Genomic DNA, 25,031 nt, shown 5'->3' with positions numbered 1-25,031 from the left:
TTACCAATACATGCCCCACATGAAATACTATATATAGGCAGATATCTCTGCAATCTGTTGACATATAGTTTACAGTGAAAATAGCAGCTTAGCATGACTTTAAACAAGGCTATACAGTAGGTGCTAGAGAGATGGGTCACTTCATCTCCAAAATCAACAAAAATGGCATTAATTTTAAGGTTGGAATGCAACTACACAACTGGATGAAAAGCTCTAGATCATAGTGGACAGTGTCGCCTGATATGCATTTTAATATCTGAGAAGGGTGCGACATTGCCGTAGATAACAGCCACAAGTAACAGCAGTGTTCAAAATGTGCAATGTTCCTATTCTTCTAAGAGGCATAGGAGCCGATGGTCCACTCAGGTACTATTGAGTACTACTGCTGAGTCTACGGCATAAGGGTCTGCGCATCCCCTGGGCTCGTTGATACGGTAACTGGACATAAGATGATTGGAAATGTATAGCATGGTCTGATAAATCAAGGTTCCTACTGTTTTGGGCAGAAGGACTATTACATGTGTGGAGAAGAACCCATGAGACATGGGACCCTACATGCCAACAAGGCACTGTCCAGGGTGACGGTGCCTCTGTTATGGTATGAGGTGTTTTCAGCTGGCACACATTAGGACACCTGATACATCTGCAGATGTCACTGACCAGTGAATGCTACAAAACCGTCTTTGTGGATCATTTGCACACATTCATGTCATGCATTCAGTCAGATGGGAGAGGGCTCTTTCTACACGACAACGTGCCACCACACAAGTCCAAAGCCACCAGGTTATGGCTGGAGAAGCATTCTTCTGAGTTTTACAACATGATTTCCCCCCCCCCTCATTTGCCCGATTTGAACCCAATGGAACATATGTGGGATGCAGTTCAACGTGCCATCAATGGTGGAGTTCCAAGGCGAATATTATGGAATTGTGGACCATTATTCAGGTATGGTGTACACCATCTACACAGCACTTCAGAGTCCCGTTGCTGCTATTATCTGATCGAAAGGAGGACCTATGTGTTACAAGACAGGTGTCTCAGTTTTTCTGGTACATGAGTGTATTTAATAATGTATTTTTTTCTGGGAAAAAGTCTGTCACAAGAAATTGCATAATTATACTGGAATAGTAAAACTGTTTAGATATAATGGGGTAATTGTATGAAGCAGTGATAAAAGTAGAGAAGTGAGCCAGTGGAGAAGTTGCCCATGGCAACCAATCAGCTATAGTATGCAAATTATAAATGTTACTTCAATGCTGATTGGTTGCTATAAGCAACTTCTCCACCGGCTCACTTCTCCATTCTTATCACTGCTTCATACATTTACCCCATAGTTTGAAATGTTTGTTTTATAGTAGTTCTTGTCTTGCCTATTTCTTATCAACATGTGTTGCATTCAGTGTAGTAGATACAGTAGGGAGCCAAAAGATTATTCTGCATTATAAAAATGGACGATAACCCACATCCTCTACATGTTTTTCCAATATCTTTTCTAATTGAACTCATATATGGAGTACAGGAAAGAGAAGGAGAAAGGGGGACTAATCATGTAGGCAAATTCACATATTCACACATAAAAACATTGGAAAGTGAAGGTTAACATAATTTTAGGAATATATAAAAAAGGCAAATAGATTACAGTAATGATTAAGTCACAATGCATGACACTGATATTTGTATTTATAACGCTTCACTCATATTTGATTAACTTATTGGTTATAGGTAGTGTATCGGTTAATATAGGGGGTTAAAGTACAGACAAACTGGGGTCATAACTATAGTCAAATACCACTGGCTTATGCATTACAATGAGTTCCAGCGTAATTCTGGTTTGTACCATTTTGTAGGTACAAGACATATCTGTAATTGTACTTTCCATCTTTACTAAGAATAGCTCCTCCACTACTTTTAATATCGTACATTTTTGACCATCAGATGCTTATTCCAGCACTGTACTATATATATTGGTTACTTACCTCTCACTGTTCTCTGAACTACCAGAGGCATAATCCCAATCAACTTCAATTGCACCTATATAGTGATCCCAACATTGAATGTATCTTGTCTGATATACAGACTTACGGAGATCAAACTCTTTTGTATCTGCACATGGTTGCACATGAAAATGACTTTGCATTCCAGCTAGAAAAACAGAGAAACAAAACAAAAAATATAAGCACTTGGAATTGAAAATGAAGGAACACAGCAATAATTGCATAAGCACACCCAACAGCCTTAACATTAGTGCTCCACAAAGGGACTTTTTTCTTCTGGAAATCATTTCTGGGTTTCCTTTGTTAGAGTAGTTAACATGAAACCCACCTGCCTAATATTTTTTAGGTGCCGTCTTCCCCGTGCAGCCAAAACAGGTCTGAGCTGTCGAGGCAAGGACTTCTAAAGGTGTCCTGTGGTATCTGCAGGGCCGGTGCAAGGTTTCTCGGCACCCTAGGCAAAACTTCAGCCTACCCCCCCCCCCCCTTCCCCCATACAATAATACAATACAAACATATATACCAAAACAAAAAAAACCAAGAAAAACCAAAAAAACAAAATTATATATATATATATATATATATATATATATATATATATATATAATCCAAAATCATACCGGCACTCCAGAAGATAAATAAGTTCCTTTGCTGCGGTGCCGTCCAAGTCAGCAAGTGACAAGCATATAGTGTAGAAATCGGTGGCACTCAGGCAGACTTGTTAAATGCAGAAAAATTTCTTTATTTGCCTACATGTTTCGGGGAAAAGCACCCCGTCCTCAGGGCTAAACAACAATGAGAAGATACACACACAACACTTAAATACACCACAGGAAAAGACATTAGTGCAGGGATTGTACTCACCTGTCCTCACGGCGCCGCCGCCCGTGTGCAGCATGTGCGGACGGGCGGCGGCGCCGTGAGGACAGGTGAGTACAATCCCTGCACTAATGTCTTTTCCTGTGGTGTATTTAAGTGTTGTGTGTGTATCTTCTCATTGTTGTTTAGCCCTGAGGACGGGGTGCTTTTCCCCGAAACATGTAGGCAAATAAAGAAATTTTTCTGCATTTAACAAGTCTGCCTGAGTGCCACCGATTTCGACACTATATATATATATATATACATATATATATTGCAGAAACAGGCGGCACTCTCGGCGTTTGGAATAAAGACAGACAGGCAAGTCTGATGTTTCAACGTTTTAATGTCAAGAGCGGCATTTTCGTCAGGATAAAATAACAGAAGGTACTACTCACCCATTTATCTCCGTCTGGTGGTCCGTGGCGCCAGCGGCCGTCACATCACGCTCCGTCCAACAGTGATGTCATCACGAGGTGCCGGCTTTGGCGTCAGGGAACACCTGGACTGGAGCACACTAAAAAAACACCTGAAATGTGCAAACAAAAAAACAGTGTGATCTACACAGCATAATGTGGGCATTACATGTAACCTCTTTTTTGAAACAATGTTGATTATATCAATACAAATGGTGACATGAAGTAGCTACACCGTAAACTTTCACACTGGCTAATGCATAAAGCCCATGATTATGCCTAGAGAGCTGGCAGAAATCCACAATGTATCAACAATTAGTAAACATAGAAAGACAAAGACAAGCTGGTTAAAGCTATTGTGAAGCAATATATTGTATATGTCCCCCCACATTTTTATAAGTAATGATGGGCTAAATAAAGGCCGATAGGCCCATCTGTTCATTTAACCCTCGAGGGGACAATGTATCTAATACAAATATCCACTTGGCCTCAGCTTTAAGTAATAATTGAGCACGGTCACCCCCTCGTTTGAGCGGGGGAATATGATCAATTATGCGATGTCTCAAGGCCGCTACTGAGTGTTTGGCATGCAAAAAGTGTCTGGCAACAGGTTGATCACTTCGACCTGAGTTAACTGCTGCTCTGATGGAGGCCCGATGACCGGCCATCCGTTCTTTAAACATGCAGTCAGTTTTCCCCACGTAGTGGAGACCACAGGGGCAACTGAGTAGATAAACCACATATCGTGTGGTGCAAGTTACACGATGACGTATCTTAAATTTTTTGCCCGTAAATGGGTGACAAAAAGTGTCACCCGTCAACATATGGCTGCACGTAGTGCAGCCAAGGCACTTAAAGCATCCTGGACATGAGGATTTAAGAAAAGTGGTGATGTTACTCTTTTTGGTACTTTCAACATTAGTTTTAACTAAAAAAATCACGTATATTTTTCCCTCTACGATAAGCAGGCATTATACGTGTACTCGGCTCCATGGGAAGCGACGTCTCGCCCTCGTTTGCGAACAGTTTCATGTTGCAAATTGAGGACGGGTTGTTTCTGTCCAATGCAGCAACCAAACCATATGTATTACTGTACTTGAGATTTATTGACGATCTGCTTTTATTGTGGACAGGACCACGGAGCCTGAAGGAATCCATACTCAATGTACATAATTCATCAAATTCCCCAGTGAAATTTACATACACCATACATGAGCAAAGTATTAACTTTTTAGATGTACAGATTTCACTCAGGGAGGATAAAATTGACACGACCTTGTTCACTAAAAGCACAGATAGGAACAACCTCTTACAAGCGTCCAGTCATCACCCTGTCTCTTTGCGTAAAGGTCTCCCCTACTCACAGATGCTGCGCCACAAACGCATCATCAGTGATGAGACACAACTGGAAACAGCATGTGACAATATGATCACAAAGTTCACCCAGAGGGGTTATAACCAGTCTGATCTTATTCTTATTAAGAAGAAAGTACTAAAAATTCCCAGAAGTAAAACTTTAATTTCCAACAAAAAACCTGAGAATATGGATAGATTAATCTGGGTAAATCAATATACCGGTAATACTCAAAGTCCGACAATCAACAAGATCACGAAAAAATTTTGGCCCATTATCCAAACTGATAAAAAAATAGGCATTCAGCCGAGTACACGTATAATGCCTGCTTATCGTAGAGGGAAAAATATACGTGATTTTTTAGTTAAAACTAACGTTGAAAGTACCAAAAAGAGTAACATCACCACTTTTCTTAAATCCTCATGTCCAGGATGCTTTAAGTGCCTTGGCTGCACTACCTGCAGCCATATGTTGACGGGTGACACTTTTTGTCACCCATTTACGGGCAAAAAATGTAAGATACGTCATCGTGTAACTTGCACCACACGATATGTGGTTTATCTACTCAGTTGCCCCTGTGGTCTCCACTACGTGGGGAAAACTGACTGCATGTTTAAAGAACGGATGGCCGGTCATCGGGCCTCCATCAGAGCAGCAGTTAACTCAGGTCGAAGTAATCAACCTGTTGCCAGACACTTTTTGCATGCCAAACACTCAGTAGCGGCCTTGAGACATCGCATAATTGATCATATTCCTCCGCTCAAACGAGGGGGTGACCGTGCTCAATTATTACTTAAAGCTGAGGCCAAGTGGATATTTGTATTAGATACATTGTCCCCTCGAGGGTTAAATGAACAGATGGGCCTATCGGCCTTTATTTAGCCCATCATTACTTATAAAAATGTGGGGGGACATATACAATATATTGCTTCACAATAGCTTTAACCAGCTTGTCTTTGTCTTTCTATGTTTACTAATTGTTGATACATTGTGGATTTCTGCCAGCTCTCTAGGCATAATCATGGGCTTTATGCATTAGCCAGTGTGAAAGTTTACGGTGTAGCTACTTCATGTCACCATTTGTATTGATATAATCAACATTGTTTCAAAAAAGAGGTTACATGTAATGCCCACATTATGCTGTGTAGATCACACTGTTTTTTTGCTTGCACATTTCAGGTGTTTTTTTAGTGTGCTCCGGTCCAGGTGTTCCCTGACGCCAAAGCCGGCACCTCGTGATGACGTCACTGTTGGACGGAGCGTGATGTGACGGCCGCTGGCGCCACGGACCACCAGACGGAGATAAATGGGTGAGTAGTACCTTCTGTTATTTTATCCTGACGAAAATGCCGCTCTTGACATTGAAACGTTGAAACATCAGACTTGCCTGTCTGTCTTTATTCCAAACGCCGAGACTGCCGCCTGTTTCTGCAATATATATCACGGGACACAGCAGCGCTGTTTACCATTGGGAGGGCACCGGCATTAGTATTTCATTATATATACCTTCAGGATTTGGGAGTGCCGTGGACTCTGTATGTATCTCTCTCTCTCTCTCTATATATATATATATAAATACATTTTAAAAAAAGAAAAAATGTCTTGAAATTGCGCACAGACCACCAGCAGCATTTTGGAGAAGCCCCTGTTAGTGGGCCCCCAAAAGACAATTTATACAAACAAATCACCAAAAGCGCTCAGTGTATCGTCTTATATTATTTCAGGTCTTTTTAATTTTCATGTGTGTTCAAATAAACGATTCTCCAAGACCTGACCTGAAATAATATAGGGCGATACACTGAGCGCTTTTGGTGATTTGTTTGTATATATATATATATATAATATATATATACATACATACAGTGGTCGAAGTGGAAATTTGGAAGTGGGGGTATGCAAAAGTCAAGGACGTAATTATGCGAGCGCTCCAGAGAAGGGGTCGTGGTCACCCAAAAGGGGACATGTCCAGTGTAGTAGAACCCCTTATATTATCTAGTACTGGTGCCCCCTTCACCTTATAGCACATTGGCCCTCATTCCGAGTTGTTCGCTCGTTCTTTTTCTTCGCATCGGTGCGATAAGTTGCAAACTGCGCATGCGCAATGTTCGCAGTGCGCCTGCACCAAGTAAATTAGCACAAAAATTTGGTATTTTACTCACGGCTTAACAAAGATTTTTCATCGTTCTGCTGATCGGAGTGTGATTGACAGGAAGTGGGTGTTTCTGGGCGGAAACTGACCGTTTTCTGGGAGTGTGCGAAAAAACGCAGGAGTGTCAGGGAAAAACGCGGGAGTGTCTGGAGAAACGGGGGAGTGGCTGGGCGAACGCTGGGTGTGTTTGTGACGTCAAACCAGGAACGAAAAGGACTGAACTAATCGCAGTGGCAGAGTAAGTCTCGAGCTACTCGTAAACTGCAAAGAAATTTCTATTCGCAATTCTATTCGCAATTCTGCTAATCTTTTGTTCGCAATTCTGCAAAGCTAATATTCACTCCCCGTAGGCGGCGGCTTAGCGTGTGCAAAGCTGCTAAAAGCAGCTAGCGAGCGAACAACTCGGAATGAGGGCCATGGTACGAGCCGAAATTCACATTATAGCACACTGAATGCCCTGAAATTCACATTGTAGCACACTGAATGAGCCGAAACTCACATTGTAGCACACTGAATGAGCCGAAATTCACATTGTAGCACACTGAATGAGCCGAAATTCACATTGTAGCACACTGAATGAGCAGATATTCACATTATAGCACACTGAATGAGCCGATATTCACATTGTAGCACACAGAATGAGCCGTAATTCACATTGTAGCACACTGAATAAGCCGAAACTCACATTATAGCACACTGAATGAGCCGAAATTCACATTGTAGCACACTGAATGAGCCGAAACTCACATTGAAGCACACTGAATGAGCCAAAATTCACATTGTAGCACACTGAATGAGCCGAAATTCACATTGTAGCACACTGAATGAGCCGAAATTCACATTGTAGCACACTGAATGAGCCGAAATTCACATTGTAGCACACTGAATGAGCCGAAATTCACATTGTAGCACACTGAATGAGCCGAAAACTCACATTGTAGCACACTGAATGAGCCGAAACTCACATTGTAGCACACTGAATGGGCCGAAATTCACATTGTAGCACACAATGAGCCGAAATTCACATTGTAGCACACTGAATGAGCCAAAATTCACATTGTAGCACACTGAATGAGCCGAAACTCACATTGTAGCACACTGAATGAGCCGAAATTCACATTGTAGCACACTGAAAGAGCCGAAATTCACATTGTAGCACACTGAATGAGCCGAAATTCACATTGTAGCACACTGAATGAGCCGAAATTCACATTGTAGCACACTGAATGAGCCGATATTCACATTGTAGCACACTGAATGAGCCGAAATTCACATTGTAGCACACTGAATAAGCTGAAATTGTGACAGCAGGGAAAATAAGAATTTACTCACCGGTAATTCTATTTCTCGTAGTCCGTAGTGGATGCTGGGAACTCCGTAAGGACCATGGGGAATAGCGGGCTCCGAAGGAGGCTGGGCACTCTAGAAAGATTTCAGACTACCTGGTGTGCACTGGCTCCTCCCACTATGACCCTCCTCCAAGCCTCAGTTAGGATACTGTGCCCGGACGAGCGTACACAATAAGGAAGGATTTTGAATCCCGGGTAAGACTCATACCAGCCACACCAATCACACCGTACAACTCGTGATATGAAAACCAGTTAACAGTATGAAACAACTGGGCCTCTCAACAGATGGCTCAACAATAACCCGATTTAGTTAACAATAACTATGTACAAGTATTGCAGATAAACCGCACTTGGGATGGGCGCCCAGCATCCACTACGGACTACGAGAAATAGAATTACCGGTGAGTAAATTCTTATTTTCTCTGACGTCCTAGTGGATGCTGGGAACTCCGTAAGGACCATGGGGATTATACCAAAGCTCCCAAACGGGCGGGAGAGTGCGGATTACTCTGCAACACCGAATGAGAGAACTCCAGGTCCTCCTCAGCCAGGGTATCAAATTTATAGAATTTTGCAAACGTATTTGCCCCTGACCAAGTAGCAGCTCGGCAAAGTTGTAAAGCCGAGACCCCTCGGGCAGCCGCCCAAGATGAGCCCACCTTCCTTGTGGAATGGGCATTGACAGATTTTGGCTGTGGCAGGCCTGCCACAGAATGTGCAAGTTGAATTGTACTACAAATCCAACGAGCAATAGTCTGCTTAGAAGCAGGAGCACCCAGCTTGTTGGGTGCATATAGGATAAACAGCGAGTCAGATTTTCCTGACTCCAGCCGTCCTGGAAACATATATTTTCAGGGCCCTGACCACGTCTAACAACTTGGAGTCCTCCAAGTCCCTAGTGGCCGCAGGCACCACAATAGGCTGGTTCAAATGAAACGCTGACACCACCTTAGGGAGAAACTGGGGACGAGTCCTCAATTCTGCCCTATCCATATGGAAAATCAGATAAGGGCTTTTATAAGACAAAGCCGCCAATTCTGATACTCGCCTGGCAGAAGCCAAGGCTAATAACATGACCACCTTCCACGTGAGATATTTCAGATCCACGGTTTTTAGTGGTTCAAACCAATGTGATTTTAAGAAACTCAACACCACGTTGAGATCCCAAGGTGCCACAGGAGGCACATATGGGGGCTGAATATGCAGCACTCCCTTTACAAATGTCTGAACTTCAGGTACTGAAGCTAGTTCTTTCTGAAAGAAAATCGATAGAGCCGAGATCTGTACCTTAATGGAACCCAGTTTTAGGCCCATATTCACTCCTGCTTGCAGGAAATGCAGAAATCGACCTAGTTGAAATTCCTCAGTTGGGGCCTTTTCGGCCTCACACCACGCAACATATTTCCGCCATATGCGGTGATAATGATTTGCTGTAACCTCTTTCCTGGCTTTAATAAGCGTAGGAATGACTTCCTCCGGAATGCCCTTTTCTTTCAGGATCCGGCGTTCAACCGCCATGCCGTCAAACGCAGCCGCGGTAAGTCTTGGAACAGACAGGGCCCCTGCTGTAGCAGGTCTTGTCTTAGCGGCAGAGGCCACGGGTCCTCTGAGATCATCTCTTAAAGTTCCGGGTACCATGTTCTTCTTGGCCAATCCGGAACCACGAGAATTGTGTTTACTCCTCGCTTTCTTATTATTCTCAATACCTTTGGTATGAGAGGCAGCGGAGGGAACACATAAACTGACTGGTACACCCACGGTGTCACCAGAGCGTCCACAGCTATCGCTTGAGGGTCTCTTGACCTGGCGCAATACCTCTCTAGTTTTTTGTTTAGGCGGGACGCCATCATGTCCACCTGTGGACGACCCCACTGATGTACAATCATTTGGAAGACTTCTGGATGAAGTCCCCACTCTCCCGGGTGGAGGTCGTGTCTGCTGAGGAAGTCTGCTTCCCAGTTGTCCACTCCCGGAATGAACACTGCTGACAGTGCTAGTACATGATTTTCCGCCCATCGGAGAATTCTTGTGGCTTCTGTCATTGCCATCCTGCTTCTTGTGCCGCCCTGTCGATTCACATGGGCGACTGCCGTGATGTTGTCTGACTGGATCAGCACCGGCTGGTGTAGGAGCAGGGATTTTGCTTGACTTAGGGCATTGTAGATGGCCCTTAGTTCCAGAATATTTATGTGAAGGGAAGTCTCCTGACTTGTCCATAGTCCTTGGAAGTTTCTTCCCTTTGTGACTGCCCCCCAGCCTCGCAGGCTGGCATCCGTGGTCACCAGGACCCAGTCCTGAATGCCGAATCTGCGACCCTCCAGAAGATGAGCACTCTGCAGCCACCACAGAAGAGACACCCTGGTTCTTGCAGACAGGGTTATCAAGCGATGCATCTGAAGATGCGATCCGGACCACTTGTCCAACAGGTCCCACTGAAAGATTCTGGCATGGAACCTGCCGAATGGAATTGCTTCGTAAGAAGCTACCATCTTTCCCAAGACCCGCGTGCAGTGATGCACCGATACCTGTTTTGGTTTCAGGAGGACTCTGACTAGAGAAGACAACTCACTGGCTTTCTCCTCCGGGAGAAACACTTTTTTCTGGACTGTGTCCAGAATCATCCCCAGGAACAGTAGACGAGTCGTCGGGACCAGCTGTGACTTTGGGATATTCAGAATCCAGCCGTGCTGGTTCAGCACTTCCTGAGATAGTGCTACTCCCACCAACAACTGTTCTTTGGACCGTGCCTTTATTAGGAGATCGTCCAAGTACGGGATAATTAAAACTCCCTTTCTTCGAAGGAGTATCATCATTTCCGCCATAACCTTGGTAAATACCCTTGGTGCCGTGGAGAGTCCAAACGGCAGCGTCTGGAATTGGTAATGGCAATCCTGTACCACAAATCTGAGGTACTCCTGGTGAGGATGGTAAATGGGGACATGCAGGTAAGCATCCTTGATGTCCAGGGAAACCATGTAATCCCCCTCGTCCAGGCTTGCAATAACCGCCCTGAGCGATTCCATCTTGAACTTGAATTTTTTTATGTACATGTTCAAGGATTTCAAATTTAAAATGGGTCTCACCGAACCGTCCGGCTTTGGTACCACAAATAGTGTGGAATAGTAACCCCGGCCTTGTTGAAGTAGGGGTACCTTGATTATCACCTGCTGGGAATACAGCTTGTGAATTGCCGCTAGCACCGCCTCCCTGTCTGAGGGAGCAATCGGCAAGGCAGATTTTAGGAACCGGTGGGGTGGAGCCGCCTCGAATTCCAGCATGTATCCCTGAGATACTACTTGAAGGATCCAGGGATCCACCTGTGAGCGAGCCCACTGATCGCTGAAATTTCTGAGGCGGGCCCCCACCGTACCTGGCTCCACCTGTGGAGCCCCACTGTCATGCGGCGGACTTGGAAGAGGAAGCGGGGGAGGACTTTTGTTCCTGGGAACCTGCTGTCTGTTGCAGCCTTTTTCCCCTACCTCTGCCTCTAGACAGAAAAGACCCTCCTTGCTTTTCTGGGTCCGAAAGGACTGAACCTGATAAAATGGCGCCTTCTTAGGCTGTGAGGGAACATGGGGTAAAAATGCTGACTTCCCACACGTTGCTGTGGAAACTAGGTCGGAGAGACCATCCCCAAATAATTCCTCCCCTTTATAAGGCAAAACTTCCATGTGCCTCTTGGAATCTGCATCTCCCGTCCACTGACGAGTCCATAAGCATCTCCTAGCAGAGATAGACAATGCACTTACTTTAGATGCCAGCCGGCAAATTTCCCTCTGTGCATCTCTCATATATAAGACTGAATCTTTTATATGGTCAATCGTTAGCAGAATAGTGTCTCTGTCTAGTGTGTCAATATTTTCTGACAGTTTTTCTGACCATGCAGCGGCAGCACTGCACATCCAAGCTGACGCAATAGCTGGTCTAAGTATAATGCCTGAGTGTGTGTATACAGACTTCAGGATTGCCTCCTGCTTTCTATCAGCAGGCTCCTTAAGGGCGGCCGTATCCTGAGAGGGTAGTGCCACCTTTTTTGACAAACGTGTGAGCGCTTTATCCACCCTAGGTGGTGTTTCCCAACGTGACCTATCCTCTGGCGGGAAAGGGAACGCCATTAGTACCTACTTAGGAATTACAAATTTTTTATCAGGGAAAAGCCACGCTTCTTCACACACTTCATTTAGTTCATCTGATGGGGGAAAAACTACGGGTAGTTTTTTCTCCCCAAACATAATACCCTTTTTTGTGGTACCTGGATGTAAATCAGAAATGTTTAACACCTCTTTCATTGCCTCAATCATGCAGTGAATGGCCCTGACAGGCATTAGGTTTGACTAATCGTCGTCGACACTGTTATCAGTATCCGTGTCGACATCCGGGTCTGCAAACTGAGGTAGCGGGCGTTTTAGAGCCCCTGACGACCCCTGAGGCACCTGGACAGGCACGAGCTGAGATCCCGGCTGTCCCACATTTGGCATGTCGTCAAATTTCTTATGTAAAGAATCTATACGTGCACTCATTTCTTTCCATAAGTTCATCCACTCGGGTGTCTGCCCCGCAGGGGGTGATGTCCCTTCAAAATGCATCTGCTCCGCCTCCACCTCATTATCCTCATCAAACATGTCGACACAGCCGTACCGACACACCCCACACACACAGGGAATGCTCAACAGAGGACAGGACCCACAAAAAACCCTTTGGGGGGACAGAGTGAGAGTATGCCAGCACACACCAGAGCGCTATATATATACAGGGACTAACTGAGTTATGTCCCTAATAGCTGCTTTTCATATAATATATGTATATATACTGCCAAATTTAATGCCCCCCCTCTCTTTTCCCTCTTACTGTTACTGTATATTGCAGGGAAGAGCCAGGGAGCTTCCTTCCAGCCGAGCTGTGAGGGAAAAATGGCGCCAGTGTGCTGAGGAGATAGGCTCCGCCCCTTTTCCGCGGCCTATTCTCCCGCTTTTTATGGAATTCTGGCAGGGGTATTTACCTCATATATAGCCTCTGGGGCTATATATTGAGGTATTTTAGCCAGCCAAGGTGTTATTATTGCTGCCTCAGGGCGCCCCCCCCCCCCAGCGCCCTGCACCCTCAGTGACCGGAGTGTGAAGTGTGAGAGGAGCAATGGCGCACAGCTGCAGTGCTGTGCGCTACCTTGGTGAAGACAGAGTCTTCATGCCGCCGATTTTCCGGACCATCTTCTTGCTTCTGGCTCTGTAAGGGGGACGGCGGCGCGGCTCCGGGACCGAACACCAAGGACTGGGCCTGCGGTCGATCCCTCTGGAGCTAATGGTGTCCAGTAGCCTAAGAAGCCCAATCCGGCTGCAAGCAGGCGAGTTCGCTTCTTCTCCCCTTAGTCCCTCGCTGCAGTGAGCCTGTTGCCAGCAGGTCTCACTGAAAATAAAAAACCTAAGTCTATTCTTTCTAAGAGCTCAGGAGAGCCCCTAGTGTGCATCCAACCTCGGCCGGGCACGAATTCTAACTGAGGCTTGGAGGAGGGTCATAGTGGGAGGAGCCAGTGCACACCAGGTAGTCTGAAATCTTTCTAGAGTGCCCAGCCTCCTTCGGAGCCCGCTATTCCTCATGGTCCTTACGGAGTTCCCAGCATCCACTAGGACGTCAGAGAAAGAGAGAGTGACGACAGGGAGAGAGAGAGTGACGACAGGTAGAGGGAGAGAGAGAGTGAGTGACGACAGGGAGAGAGAGTGACGACAGGGAGAGAGCGATGACAGGGAGAGAGAGTAACGACAGGGAGAGAGAGTGACAACAGTGACGACAGGGAGAGAGTGACGACAGTGACGACAGGGAGAGAGAGTGATGACAGTGACGACAGGGAGAGAGAGTGACGACAGGGTGAGAGAGTGACGACAGGGTGAGAGAGTGACGACAGGGAGAGAGTGATGACAGGGAGAGTGACGACAGGGAGAGAGAGTGATGACAGTGACGGCAGGGAGAGTGACGACAGGGAGAGTGACGACAGTGACAGCAGGGAGAGAGAGTGACGACAGTGACAGCAGGGAGAGAGAGAGTGATGACAATGACAGCAGGGAGAGAGAGAGTGACAGTAGGGACAGGGACGGTAGTGACAGGGGAACATTACCTAATTTGTTGCTGGTGGCTGGCAGTGGTGAACGGTGGGCTGGTGGCTGGCGGCGGTGAGCGGCTTGAGGTGGGCGGCTGGTGGCGTGCGGTGGGCGGCTAGCAGCGGTGAGCGGCTGGCGACAGTGCCGCCGCGCAGGGACGGGGAGCACCATGTGCAGCAGGATGGCCACTTCCCTTGCCTCCTGCTGCACTTTCAGTTCCGCATTTCCAGATCAGTGGAAGAAGTGGCGGTATACCGCCCCACTTCGACCACTGTGTGTATATATATATATATATATATATATATACATACAGTATACACACACAGTGTATATGTGTGTGTGTGTGTGTGTGTGTGTGTGTGTGTGTGTGTGTGTGTGTGTGTGTTAGGGATAGGTTACAAGGGGTGGGAGGTTAGGGTTAAGCAGTGGACAGGGGAGGTTAGGTTTAGGCACCACTGGAGGAGGTTAGGTTTAAGCAGCGGGTTGGGTGGTAAGGGTTAGGCAGCGGGGTGGGTGGTTAGGGTTAGGCAGCGAGGTGGGTGGTTAGGGTTAGGCAGCGGGGTGGGTGGTTAGGGTTAGGCACCACTGGGGGGAGGTTAGGGATAGGGGGCAGGGGTTAGCATACTAAATTCACCCATCAGGATTTCAAACTTTGGGATGCCGGCGTCGGTATTTTGACCGCCGGCATCCTGTCCTTCATTCATCCATACCGAACCCGCTAAATGTGTACCCCTTTTGGTCTCCTATGCATAGTAGAGAAGGAATGATATAAGTGATAGTACAAGCAGGGAAGAATATAACAATGGTTAGGTTACCTTAATGTGTCACATTGTACTGCTGTAGCATAATATATTCAGCATGTTCATATACCACGGAGCTGGGTGTAACAAATGAGTGGCATGCCCAGGATAAATGTTACCATGTGCATGCTCGCAGCAGCAATGGCGGAAGCAGTGAACCAGTAGTGCTCACCAATGTGTGATGAGCCCGGGCAGAAGCTGTCATCCGCAGGGCGAACCTGTATGTGTCCAGCGCTAGATCAGGGAAACGTCTGGTAGCTGCGGCTAGCATGACGGCTGCTCTGCGGCAAGGGGAAGCAGCTCCGCTCTTCAAGATCAGCCACTGCAACAGCCGGGGGAGGGACAGGGAACTGTCGGCTGGGAGGGCGCACGGAGGATATCCCAGTGGTGCTGTGTTTTCGGAAGCGCAAAGTCTCTGACATTCCTCAGTCTGTCCCCAGCAGCCCTGCTCCTCGTCTCTAAAAAGAAAGAGAAGGCGCGGTACGAGAGAGCAGACCACACAGGGTGATTCACTCAAGCACTAGAGCTTGGATTCAAACAGTCAGCCCAGGCGGACAGACCAATACACTGCTGGGGTTGAGGTGAGTGACAGCTAGACCCTCGCCACTTCCGCCCCTAGGCTAACCTAGTAACATTTTATGTTTTTGTAAAATGGATTCAACGGGAGCATGCCGCCCTCCAGTGGCCAGCGCCCATAGCTGCCTAAAGCTGCCTAATGGTGGCGCCGGCCCTGGGTATCTGGCAACAAGACGTTAGCAGCAGATCCTTTGCATCCTGTAAGCAGCAAGGTGGGGCCTCCAAGGCTCTGACTCGTTTTTCCAGTACATCCCACAGATGCTCAATCATATTGAGATCTGGGGAATTCGGAGGCTGAATCAACTTACTTAACTCTTCTGTCATGTTCCTCCAACCATTCCTGAACATTTTTTGCATCGTGGCAGGGTGCATTCTCCTGCTGAAAGAGACCACTGCTAACAGGGATTACCGTTGCCATGAAGGGATGTACTTGGTCTGCAACAATGTTTAGGTAGATAGTGCATATCAAAGTAACATCCACATGAATGCCAGGATCCAATGTTTCCCAGCAGAATATTGCCCAAAGTATCAAACTGCCTTCTCTATCTTGCCTTCTGACATAGTTACATAGTTGTTGAGGTTGAAAAAAGACAAATGTCCATCAAGTTCAACCTATATTAAAAAAAAAAAAAATATTATTATTATTTTATATTAATTAAATGCCGTATCCCTGGATATTTTTTTCCACTAGGAATTTATCTAATCCATTTTTAAACTTATTGATTGAGTCCACCAACACTACCTTCTCTGGCAGAGAATTCCAAAACCTTACTGCTCTCACTGTGAAGAACCCTTTTCTCTGTTGAGTATGGATTTTTTTTTCTTCTAACCTCAGGGGGTGTCCTTGTGTCCTATGTAGTGTTTTTTTTTAAACATATCGTTTGATGAATCCTTGTATTGTCCCTTAATGTATTTATAAATATTAATAATGTCCCCTCTCAGTCGCCTCTTTTTCCAGTGTGAACATATCAAGCCTTTTAAGTCTTTCCTCATAATCCAGTGCCTCTAACCCCTTAACAAGTTTAGTGGCTCGCCTCTGAACCCTTTCGAGTTCCAAGATATCTTTTTTATAGTATGGTGCCCAATACTGTACACAATATTCCAGGTGTGGCCGCACCAATGATTTATACCGAGGCAGGATTACACTCTCATCCTTGTCTCCATACCCCTTTTTATGCATGCTAACACCATATTAGCCTTTGTTGCTGCATTTTGACATTGCGTACTGCTACCAAGTTTATTATCGATGAGCACTCCCAAATCTTTTTCAACCACTGTTATTCCTACATTTTCCCCATTTAGTTTATAGGCTGCCTGATTGTTCTTAGGGGGTAATTCCAAGTTGATCGCAGCAGGAATTTTGTTAGCAGTTGGGCAAAACCATGTGCACTGCAGGGGAGGCAGATATAACATGTGCAGAAAGAGTTAGATTTGGGTGGGTTATTTTATTTATGTGCAGGGTAAATACTGGTTGCTTTATTTTTACACTGCAAATTAGATTGCAGATTGAACACACCACACCCAAATCTAACTCTCTCTGCACATGTTAAATCTGCCTCCCCTGCAGTGCACATGGTTTTGCCCAACTGCTAACAAAATTCCTGCTGCGATCAACTTGGAATTACCCCCTTAGTCCCAAAGTGCAGAACTTTACATTTGTCTATATTGAACCTCATTCTCCATTTATCCGCCCAGACCTCAAATCTAGATAAGTAATTCTGTAGAGACTCAACATCCTTGTCTGAATTAATTATTCTACATAGTTTAGTATCATCTGCGAAATTGACACTGTGCTTTCCAGTCCCTCTCCTAGGTCATTAATTAATATGTTAAACAGCAATGGCCCGAGTACTGAGCCCTGCGGTATTCCACTGAGTACTGAAGCCCATTCAGAGTACATCCCATTAATCCCCACTCGCTGTTCCCTATTAAACAGCCAATTACTCACCCAAGTACAAATAGTGTTTCCTACTCCAAGCTCTCTTAGTTTGAGAATTAGTCTCCTATGTGGAACTTTGTCAAAGGCCTTAGCGAAGTCCAAAAAGATCACATACACTGCTTGACCCTGATCAATATTATCGCTCACTTTCTCGTAGAAGCTTATTAAGTTAGTTTGACATGACCTGTCCTTCACAAATCCATGCTGATTCCTAGTAATAACCTTGGAGGTATCCAAGTACTCTAGTATGCTGTCCCTTAATATACCTTCTAGTATTTTCCCTACTATAGATGTCAAGCTTACCAGTCTATAGTTCCCAGGGAGCGTTTTAATACCCTTTTTAAATATTGGGACTACCTCTGCTATTCGTCAATCCTTTGGTATCATTCCTGATCTAATTGACTCGCTGAAGATCAAATATAGAGGTTTCGATATCTCTACGTTGAGTTCAATAAGAATCCTGGGGTGGAGTCCATCCAGCCCATGAGATTTATTTATCTTAATTTTACTTAGTCTCTCCTGGACTACTCCCTCGTTTAACCAAGTACCAAGCAACAGGTCGTTATTATAGTTTGTTATGCTCTACACTCGTCAACCTGTCCTCTTTCGTGAATACTGATGAAAATAATTTATTAAATAAATCCGCTTTTTCCCTATCATCATTAATGAAGACATCCAACTTGCCCTTTAAAGGCCCAATATTCTCCCTTTTCAACCTTTTACCATTTATATACTTAAAGAATTTTTGGGGTTCGTTTTACTCTCCTTTGCGATTTGTTTTTCGTTTTCTATTTTAGCTGCTCTGTGATTGCTTTTTTGCAAATTTTGTTACATTCCTTGTAGAACTGGAATGATTCCACCGTTCCGTCAGACTTAAATGCTTTGAAAGCACGCCTCTTTTTATCCATTTGTTCCTTGACCTTCTTATTAAGCCACATCAGTTTGAATTTCCAACTTCAGTTTTTGTTGACTTTGGGAATATATAAATTAGTGTACTTATTGAGCGCAGTTGTAAAAACGTCCCACATTTCAGCAGTATTCTTACCATGAAATACAATTTCCCTACTGATCTCCTTCATTGCTTGTTTCAGCAATGTGAAATACGCTTTCCTAAAGTTAAAAGTCTTAGTTAAACCCTTATATTGTTATTTTTGAAAGCTGATATCGAATGTGATCATATTGTGATCGCTATTTCCTAGGGTCTCCCCTACTTTAGTATTTGTTATTATTTCCTCATTATTAGTTAGTACTAGGTCCAGTATAGCCCCTTGCCTAGTTGGTTCCTCAATTACCTGGGACAAGTAATGATCTTTTAGCATGTTTAAGAACCTGTTACCCCTAGCTGTATTTACTGTTTCGGTGTTCCAGTTTATGTCAGGGTAATTAAAGTCCCCAACAATAATGGCGTCCCCCATACCTGCAGCTTTTTTGATTTGCTGCAAGAGTTGTAATTTGTTAGCCACCCTAATATCTGGCGGTTTATTGCATGTCCCTATTAAAAGTTTTTTTGTATCCTCACCCCCACTCGAAATTTCAACCCATAATGACTCAACGTTATCTCCAGTCCCCTCGTAAATGACCTCCTTTAAATATGGTTTTAAGAATGGTTTAACATAGAGACAAACACACACACACCTCTTTTTTATTAGTCCTATCTCTCCTGAAGAGAGTGTATCCCTCAATGTTTGCTGCCCAGTCGTGAAAATCGTCCCACCATGTCTCAGTAATGCCTATTATGTCATAATGGTCATTAAGTGCAACTGCCTCTAATTCCCCCATTTTACTTGTTAGGCTTCTCGCATTTGCAATCATACACTTAAGTTTATTAATTCTCTGCTCTGCAAGTTTTGTTGTACATAACATTTCCTTAGGAACCTGGGTTTCCCTTAAATTACCATTGCTGACTATTTTTCTCCTTCCCCCTCTCCACCCCCATTATACTTTATCCATCCTACTATTCTTCGCTCTCTAGTTGTTTCACTAATTCTTTCTAATCCCTCCCCACAGGCACCTAGGTTAAAATCTCCTCCAACCTTCTAACCATCCTTCCCCCCAGCACCACTGCCCCCTCCTCATTCAGGTGCAATCCATCGCGACCAAAAAGATGGCGCCTGACTGAGAAGTCCCCCCAGTGTTCTAAGAACACAAACCCTTCTTCCTACACCAGTCTCTAAGCACACATTTACCTCCCTAATCTCCCTCTGCCTTCCCGGACTAGCGCGTGGCACAGGTAATATTTCAGAGATATTTCCCATGGTATATCTTGATTACCACAACATTTAATGCACAAGCACCTGGCCATTCACATCATGTAATAGAAAACGTGATTCATCAGACCAGGTCATGTTCTTTCATTGCCCCATGGTCCAGTTGCGATGTTCATGTGCCCATTGTAGGTGCTTTTGGGAATGAACAGGGGTCAGCATGGGCACTCTGACCGGTCAGCCCCGTATGCTGCAATTTGTGCTCTTCTCTGGGATTGGACCACACTGGCTAGCCTTTGTTCATCTTTAAAATCCAAGGTGCTGTGAGCTTTAAACCAGTTAGCATACCTGAAATCTAATTCTATTGTGATAGCCATGTTTTTTAATTCTGAGTGATAGAGTAGGAACTTGCAGAAAAATGGGGTCCCTTGACGGGGGCTTCAAGCTTAAATGTATTCATCAATATATGAACTAAACCCCATTATTTATTATGGTGAGCTATTATGGTGAGTGCAGAGCCTCTGTGATTTTTATTTTAAACAATGTGTGCACATACCATATTTCACCCCAAATCTAGGAATGGTGAGTGGAGTGGATCAATTCCTCCTTTGGATGGGACCACCAACACTGATCAGCTGTATACTATTCGGTGATGAACCTTTACTGTCTTAAGCAGATTGGCTAAAACGTGCCACTAAGTTTTAACAATGAAGATCAAAACCAAAACTTCTATACCAATCAGACAAATCTGGGAAAAGTATATGGGAGATTTTTACATTGTGGAATCGTGATCATGGTTTAGATGAACAAAAAGTTAAAAGGTATTTTCATAAATAAATCAGAAAACATTATTTTTTTGTCAGTATATACTGTAGCTGTTTGCATTTCACTATAATGAAAAGCTTACCATCACATCTGTGAGTGGCTTAGTTTTATACTACTGACATGCCTCAAATCTATAATTTTTTTGCTGTTATTTGTATAGTTATAGAGAAATAAATTGTAATATTTCGATGTAGCTCAGTCAATTTTGTTAAAATTTTTATTACTTAAAGGCCCATACACATTAGACGATGTCGCTCTGTGAGCGACATCGTCTAACGTTTCCCCCTACCGAGCCGGACGGTCGGCGGCCGCCTGTACGCACTGAGCGATATGACCGCTCATATCGCTCAGTGACGTCATGCCCCCGCCAGCCCTGCATGAAGGTCGTGGAAGACAGTCCACATCCTTCATGCATGCCCTACCGACAGCGACGATTGTTGCCGACCCGCAGGGCCGCGCATCAGCCGTCGCTGGCGGCATACACACTTGACGATAAAATGAGCGACGTCGCTCAAGGAGGGGGAAAATGAGCAACGTCGCTCATTTTATCGTTAAGTGTGTATGGACCTTAAGACTGAGTTGTCTGAATTACTTCAAAATATTTTGTTAAAGACGAACTCCACCAACAATGCACAATATAATAATGTGTAGAATTCACTAAATTATAGTTTAATCCTCGGCTTAATTTACCACTAACTTACCCATTGGGTCTTCTATAGCCTCCAAAAGACTCACACACTGCTCTTCAATTTACTACTTCTGATTCACACAGGTACTGTAGATACCGCGCCTTCTACCCTGCTCCCATATCCTTAATATTCACATGCACTGGGAAGTACACAGGAGCAGGGCAGGATGGATTGTTTGGAACAGGACTGCATAAATATTTAGAGCAGCAAGGATTTTTGTGGTCCCAGTAGGTCTAGGGAGTGGCGGGTGACAGCTAGGTAAATCCTAAATTTATATTTCAGGTTTTGGGTTGAGTTCTTCTTTAAGCTGTCTGCTTTGAAATTCATCAGTTATATTAATTAATTAATTAAATACTTATAATTACTAATCTAAGGTTATTACAATCTAAGGACCAGTAGACAGTTTTCTGTGAATTTCAGCCAAACTGTACAAGCATTAAATGTGACTGTACCACACCTGCCACCTGCTTTGTACTTGTAACGTTTGTGTTAGAGAAACATCTTACCTTCTATATGCTTTTCAACAAGGGATGATATCATCCATCTGCCACTCTGATATATGGTCATGTTTGCTGTTGTGGAAGCTGCGCCAGCGAGACTTATGACGGACACTTTATGATGGTTTTGCTCCAAGGATTGTCCAAAGAAATGAACTGAGAAGAACTCAGGTTTGGAGCTCATGCCTAATAGATGCCAACTGATCTTGTCATTGACACATGCTGTGAAGTCTGAAACACAGATACATGTAAATCTCACTAACATGCTCATAAAGGGGGGGAGAGTCAAATCTTGGCAATGTGCGGGAATGCAGGCGCTATGCATACATACTATATGGAATATTACTCCACCATATAGAATTACACTATATACCCTCTTTTTTATTTCTGGTCTATTCCTGCCGTATCATGATGAGGCTTGTATTACAATCTCTAGGACAGTGGTAGCCAACCCTGGTCCTCGAGAGCTACCAACAGTTCATGTTTTCCAGCTCACCTAGCAGGTGCATTCATTACTTACTGACACATTTTAAAAGATCCAGGTGGAGCTAATTACGTAACTTGTGATTCTGTGAGGAGACCTCGAAAATGTTAACTATTGGTAGCTCTCGAAGACCAGGATTGGCTACCACTGCTCTAGGATATATATGAATGGGCGGACAATATACAGTAAGACGGAACAGAGGATATTTTCTAAACAGATGGTGCATGTTCATGTACACTGTACAACAGCACACGTAGGAGGCTGGATAGTGAGTCAACACCAACCATCGGGCTAGTGCTAGTTCCAACAGTGCAGCAATGGTGTATCTAAAAGGTGCACGGTGACGGAACTGCACTGCCATGGGATGCTGCAAGCAGGCATCTCAGTATTATGCAGTAGCATAAAGATAAGCGACTCTCAAGTGCATGCAACTCAGAATCAGCAACATAGTGTCAATGCCTACACAACCATCGGCATCGAGAGAGGGGGGAGAGGGCACAAATTTCCTGGGCCCAGGTCTGATGGAGGGGCCCAGGCTCATGATTAAGCCTTGCTCCCTGAAAAGTAGCTGGGCCCAGCCAGGCTCCCTACTGCCCTGGCTGGGAGGCTTGCCATGCTCCTATGAGTGGATGCTTCTCATGTGCTAGACCCCCCCCCCCCCAAAAGAGGTGTGGCTATGCCCCCAGCATGCTGTGGTCGCACCCTTTCCCGGGGGGAGGGGGGGAGGGCGCTGGGGGGCCCTGGAAGGTGTTGCACCGGAGCCCAGGATTTCTCTTGGCAACCCTGTACACAACACAATGAAAGCAGACATTTTGTGTGCTGACCCAGTGCTCATGAGAATGTGAAGTATTAATTCAGTAGGTACTGTATCTATGACATCAGTATAGTATTTATTAACTCAGTGATGTTACTGATTCCTAGGCTGCATTCTCAAATGGCTTACCTTCACTTTATGGGGGTAATTCTGAGTTGATCGCAGCAGGAACTTTGTTAGCAGTTGGGCAAAACCATGTGCACTGCAGGGGAGGCAGGCATAACATGTGCAGAGAGAGTTAGATTTGGGTGGGGTGTGTTCAATCTGCAATCTAAATTGCAGTGTAAAAATAAAGCAGCCAGTATTTACCCTGCACAGAAACAAAATAACCCACCCAAATCTAACTCTCTCTGCACATGTTTTATCTTCCTCCCCTGCAGTGCACATGGTTTTGCCCAACTGCTAACAAAGTTCCTGCTGCAATCAACTCAGAATTACCCCCTATATACAGTAGCTGACAAAGTTTTGTCAGTAAATCCAAAATAATTAATAAGTATTTGATGTATTTTTTTTTCTTTCATGTTTGTTCTCAGTTTATGGTGTTACATGAGGTCCTACCTGGCCCAGTCCCTCTTACATAGCCATTGATAGTGTACATTAGAGGCCTCTGTTTTGTGGATGGAAGGTTTTGCCAGCTTTTACTTTCATCAAAAACAGCAAACATCAGAACAAAATCTTTATTAAAGTGCTTTTGTGTCCCATCATTATTGAGGCTTCCTATAAAACGTAAAAGGAGAGAACAGCATAAAATGATTAATATACATTCAGTACAGCAACTGTAACCTGTTAAAAATATAATTAACCATTTAACTGATGATTCTACCCCCCCCCCCCACCCCCCGCAAAACAGCTCCAAAATTGTATTTTTTTTTATTACTTATTAACGTTTTAATAGTATTTTTAATAATGTAATAAAATATTTTACTTTAAACATAGATATGTCTAGAGGGTGTTTTGCAACACCCCACCCCCCTATGTCCATAGTCCTCCATTATAAAAAAAACTTCCCACCCACCATGTGGTCTTAAACCTTAATAATAGTAACCGCTAAACCCCTTAGTAGCAAAAAACAAAAATCCATGCTTTATAAACCATCCCACCTCTAAAAAGCAAAATTTTTGTACACCCCCTCCAGCATCATTTATCCTTATTTTATCCCCCCACTAGTAATTTATAGAGATCAGCCCCACTATCCTCCCACTAGTGATTTATAGAGATCACCCAAAATGTGCTTGGAGAGGAACGAAGTTCCCTTTCTGCATTGTTCTTCCCGGAGCAGTGCGCTTCAAAATGCTGGTCGCAAGGTATTCTGGGGGCGCGATTCCGGTAGTGAAGTCGATGGTCAGAGACTGCCGCGTCACTCCGGGGGATCCGGGCATCCAGAAGAGATCTGTTCTGCACCTGTGCAGAATGGATCTCCTCTTTCAGATGACAGGGAAGACAGCAGGCAGCAGATTGCATGTGATGCGACCTAGCCAGGTAATGTACACCTGACTTCATTTGCATCACATAAGACAATAAGACAATGCCAGGCTAGTGGTTAAAGGGTAATCATTATCCAAATTTTAAAATTATTCAAGAATTACATGTACATTAGGGTGCTTGTAGATTGTTATAATTCTAATCCTAACCCTATACATATATTAAGATTTTAACAGTTTTCTAAGATATACAGAAAGTTATATCGGGTATGGTAACAGGTGACAGTGGATACATTCCTTTCTTTTTTTTGCATCTTTTTTACATATAATAATTTTTCATATTTAGCTTACTTATCATGATCTCAGTTTAGGGGAAATCAATTAAGTATGAATCTAAAAGAATAATCAATAAAGGCAAAGTTTTAAATTAATATTAGTGGTCCCTATATAAATTTCTATAAATACAAGGATGAATCTTCTGTAGAATATGACTATTCCCTCTATTGAAGAAACAAAGCAGCACTCCACAGACTGGTGCAAAATAGTGTATTGTTCAATCAAGGCACAATGGGC

General features: G+C 44.3%; 1 protein-coding gene across 2 annotated transcripts in view; it reads right to left on the bottom strand.

Moving 5' to 3' along the window:
* Positions 1-25,031, bottom strand: part of F5 (coagulation factor V) — a 303,846-nt gene that overhangs the window by 224,662 nt on the left and 54,153 nt on the right. For both annotated transcript variants that reach the window (XM_063955643.1, XM_063955644.1), the window contains 3 exons: positions 23,596-23,754; positions 21,749-21,970; positions 1,977-2,142 (listed from right to left, as the gene is read on the bottom strand). In XM_063955643.1, the coding sequence (XP_063811713.1) occupies positions 1,977-2,142; positions 21,749-21,970; positions 23,596-23,754 (547 nt within the window). The remainder of the gene's footprint in view (positions 1-1,976; positions 2,143-21,748; positions 21,971-23,595; positions 23,755-25,031) is intronic.

This window comes from Pseudophryne corroboree, chromosome 2, assembly GCF_028390025.1.
Source record: "Pseudophryne corroboree isolate aPseCor3 chromosome 2, aPseCor3.hap2, whole genome shotgun sequence".
Lineage (NCBI taxonomy): Eukaryota > Metazoa > Chordata > Amphibia > Anura > Myobatrachidae > Pseudophryne > Pseudophryne corroboree.
This window is presented reverse-complemented; position numbering and strand designations above follow the sequence as displayed.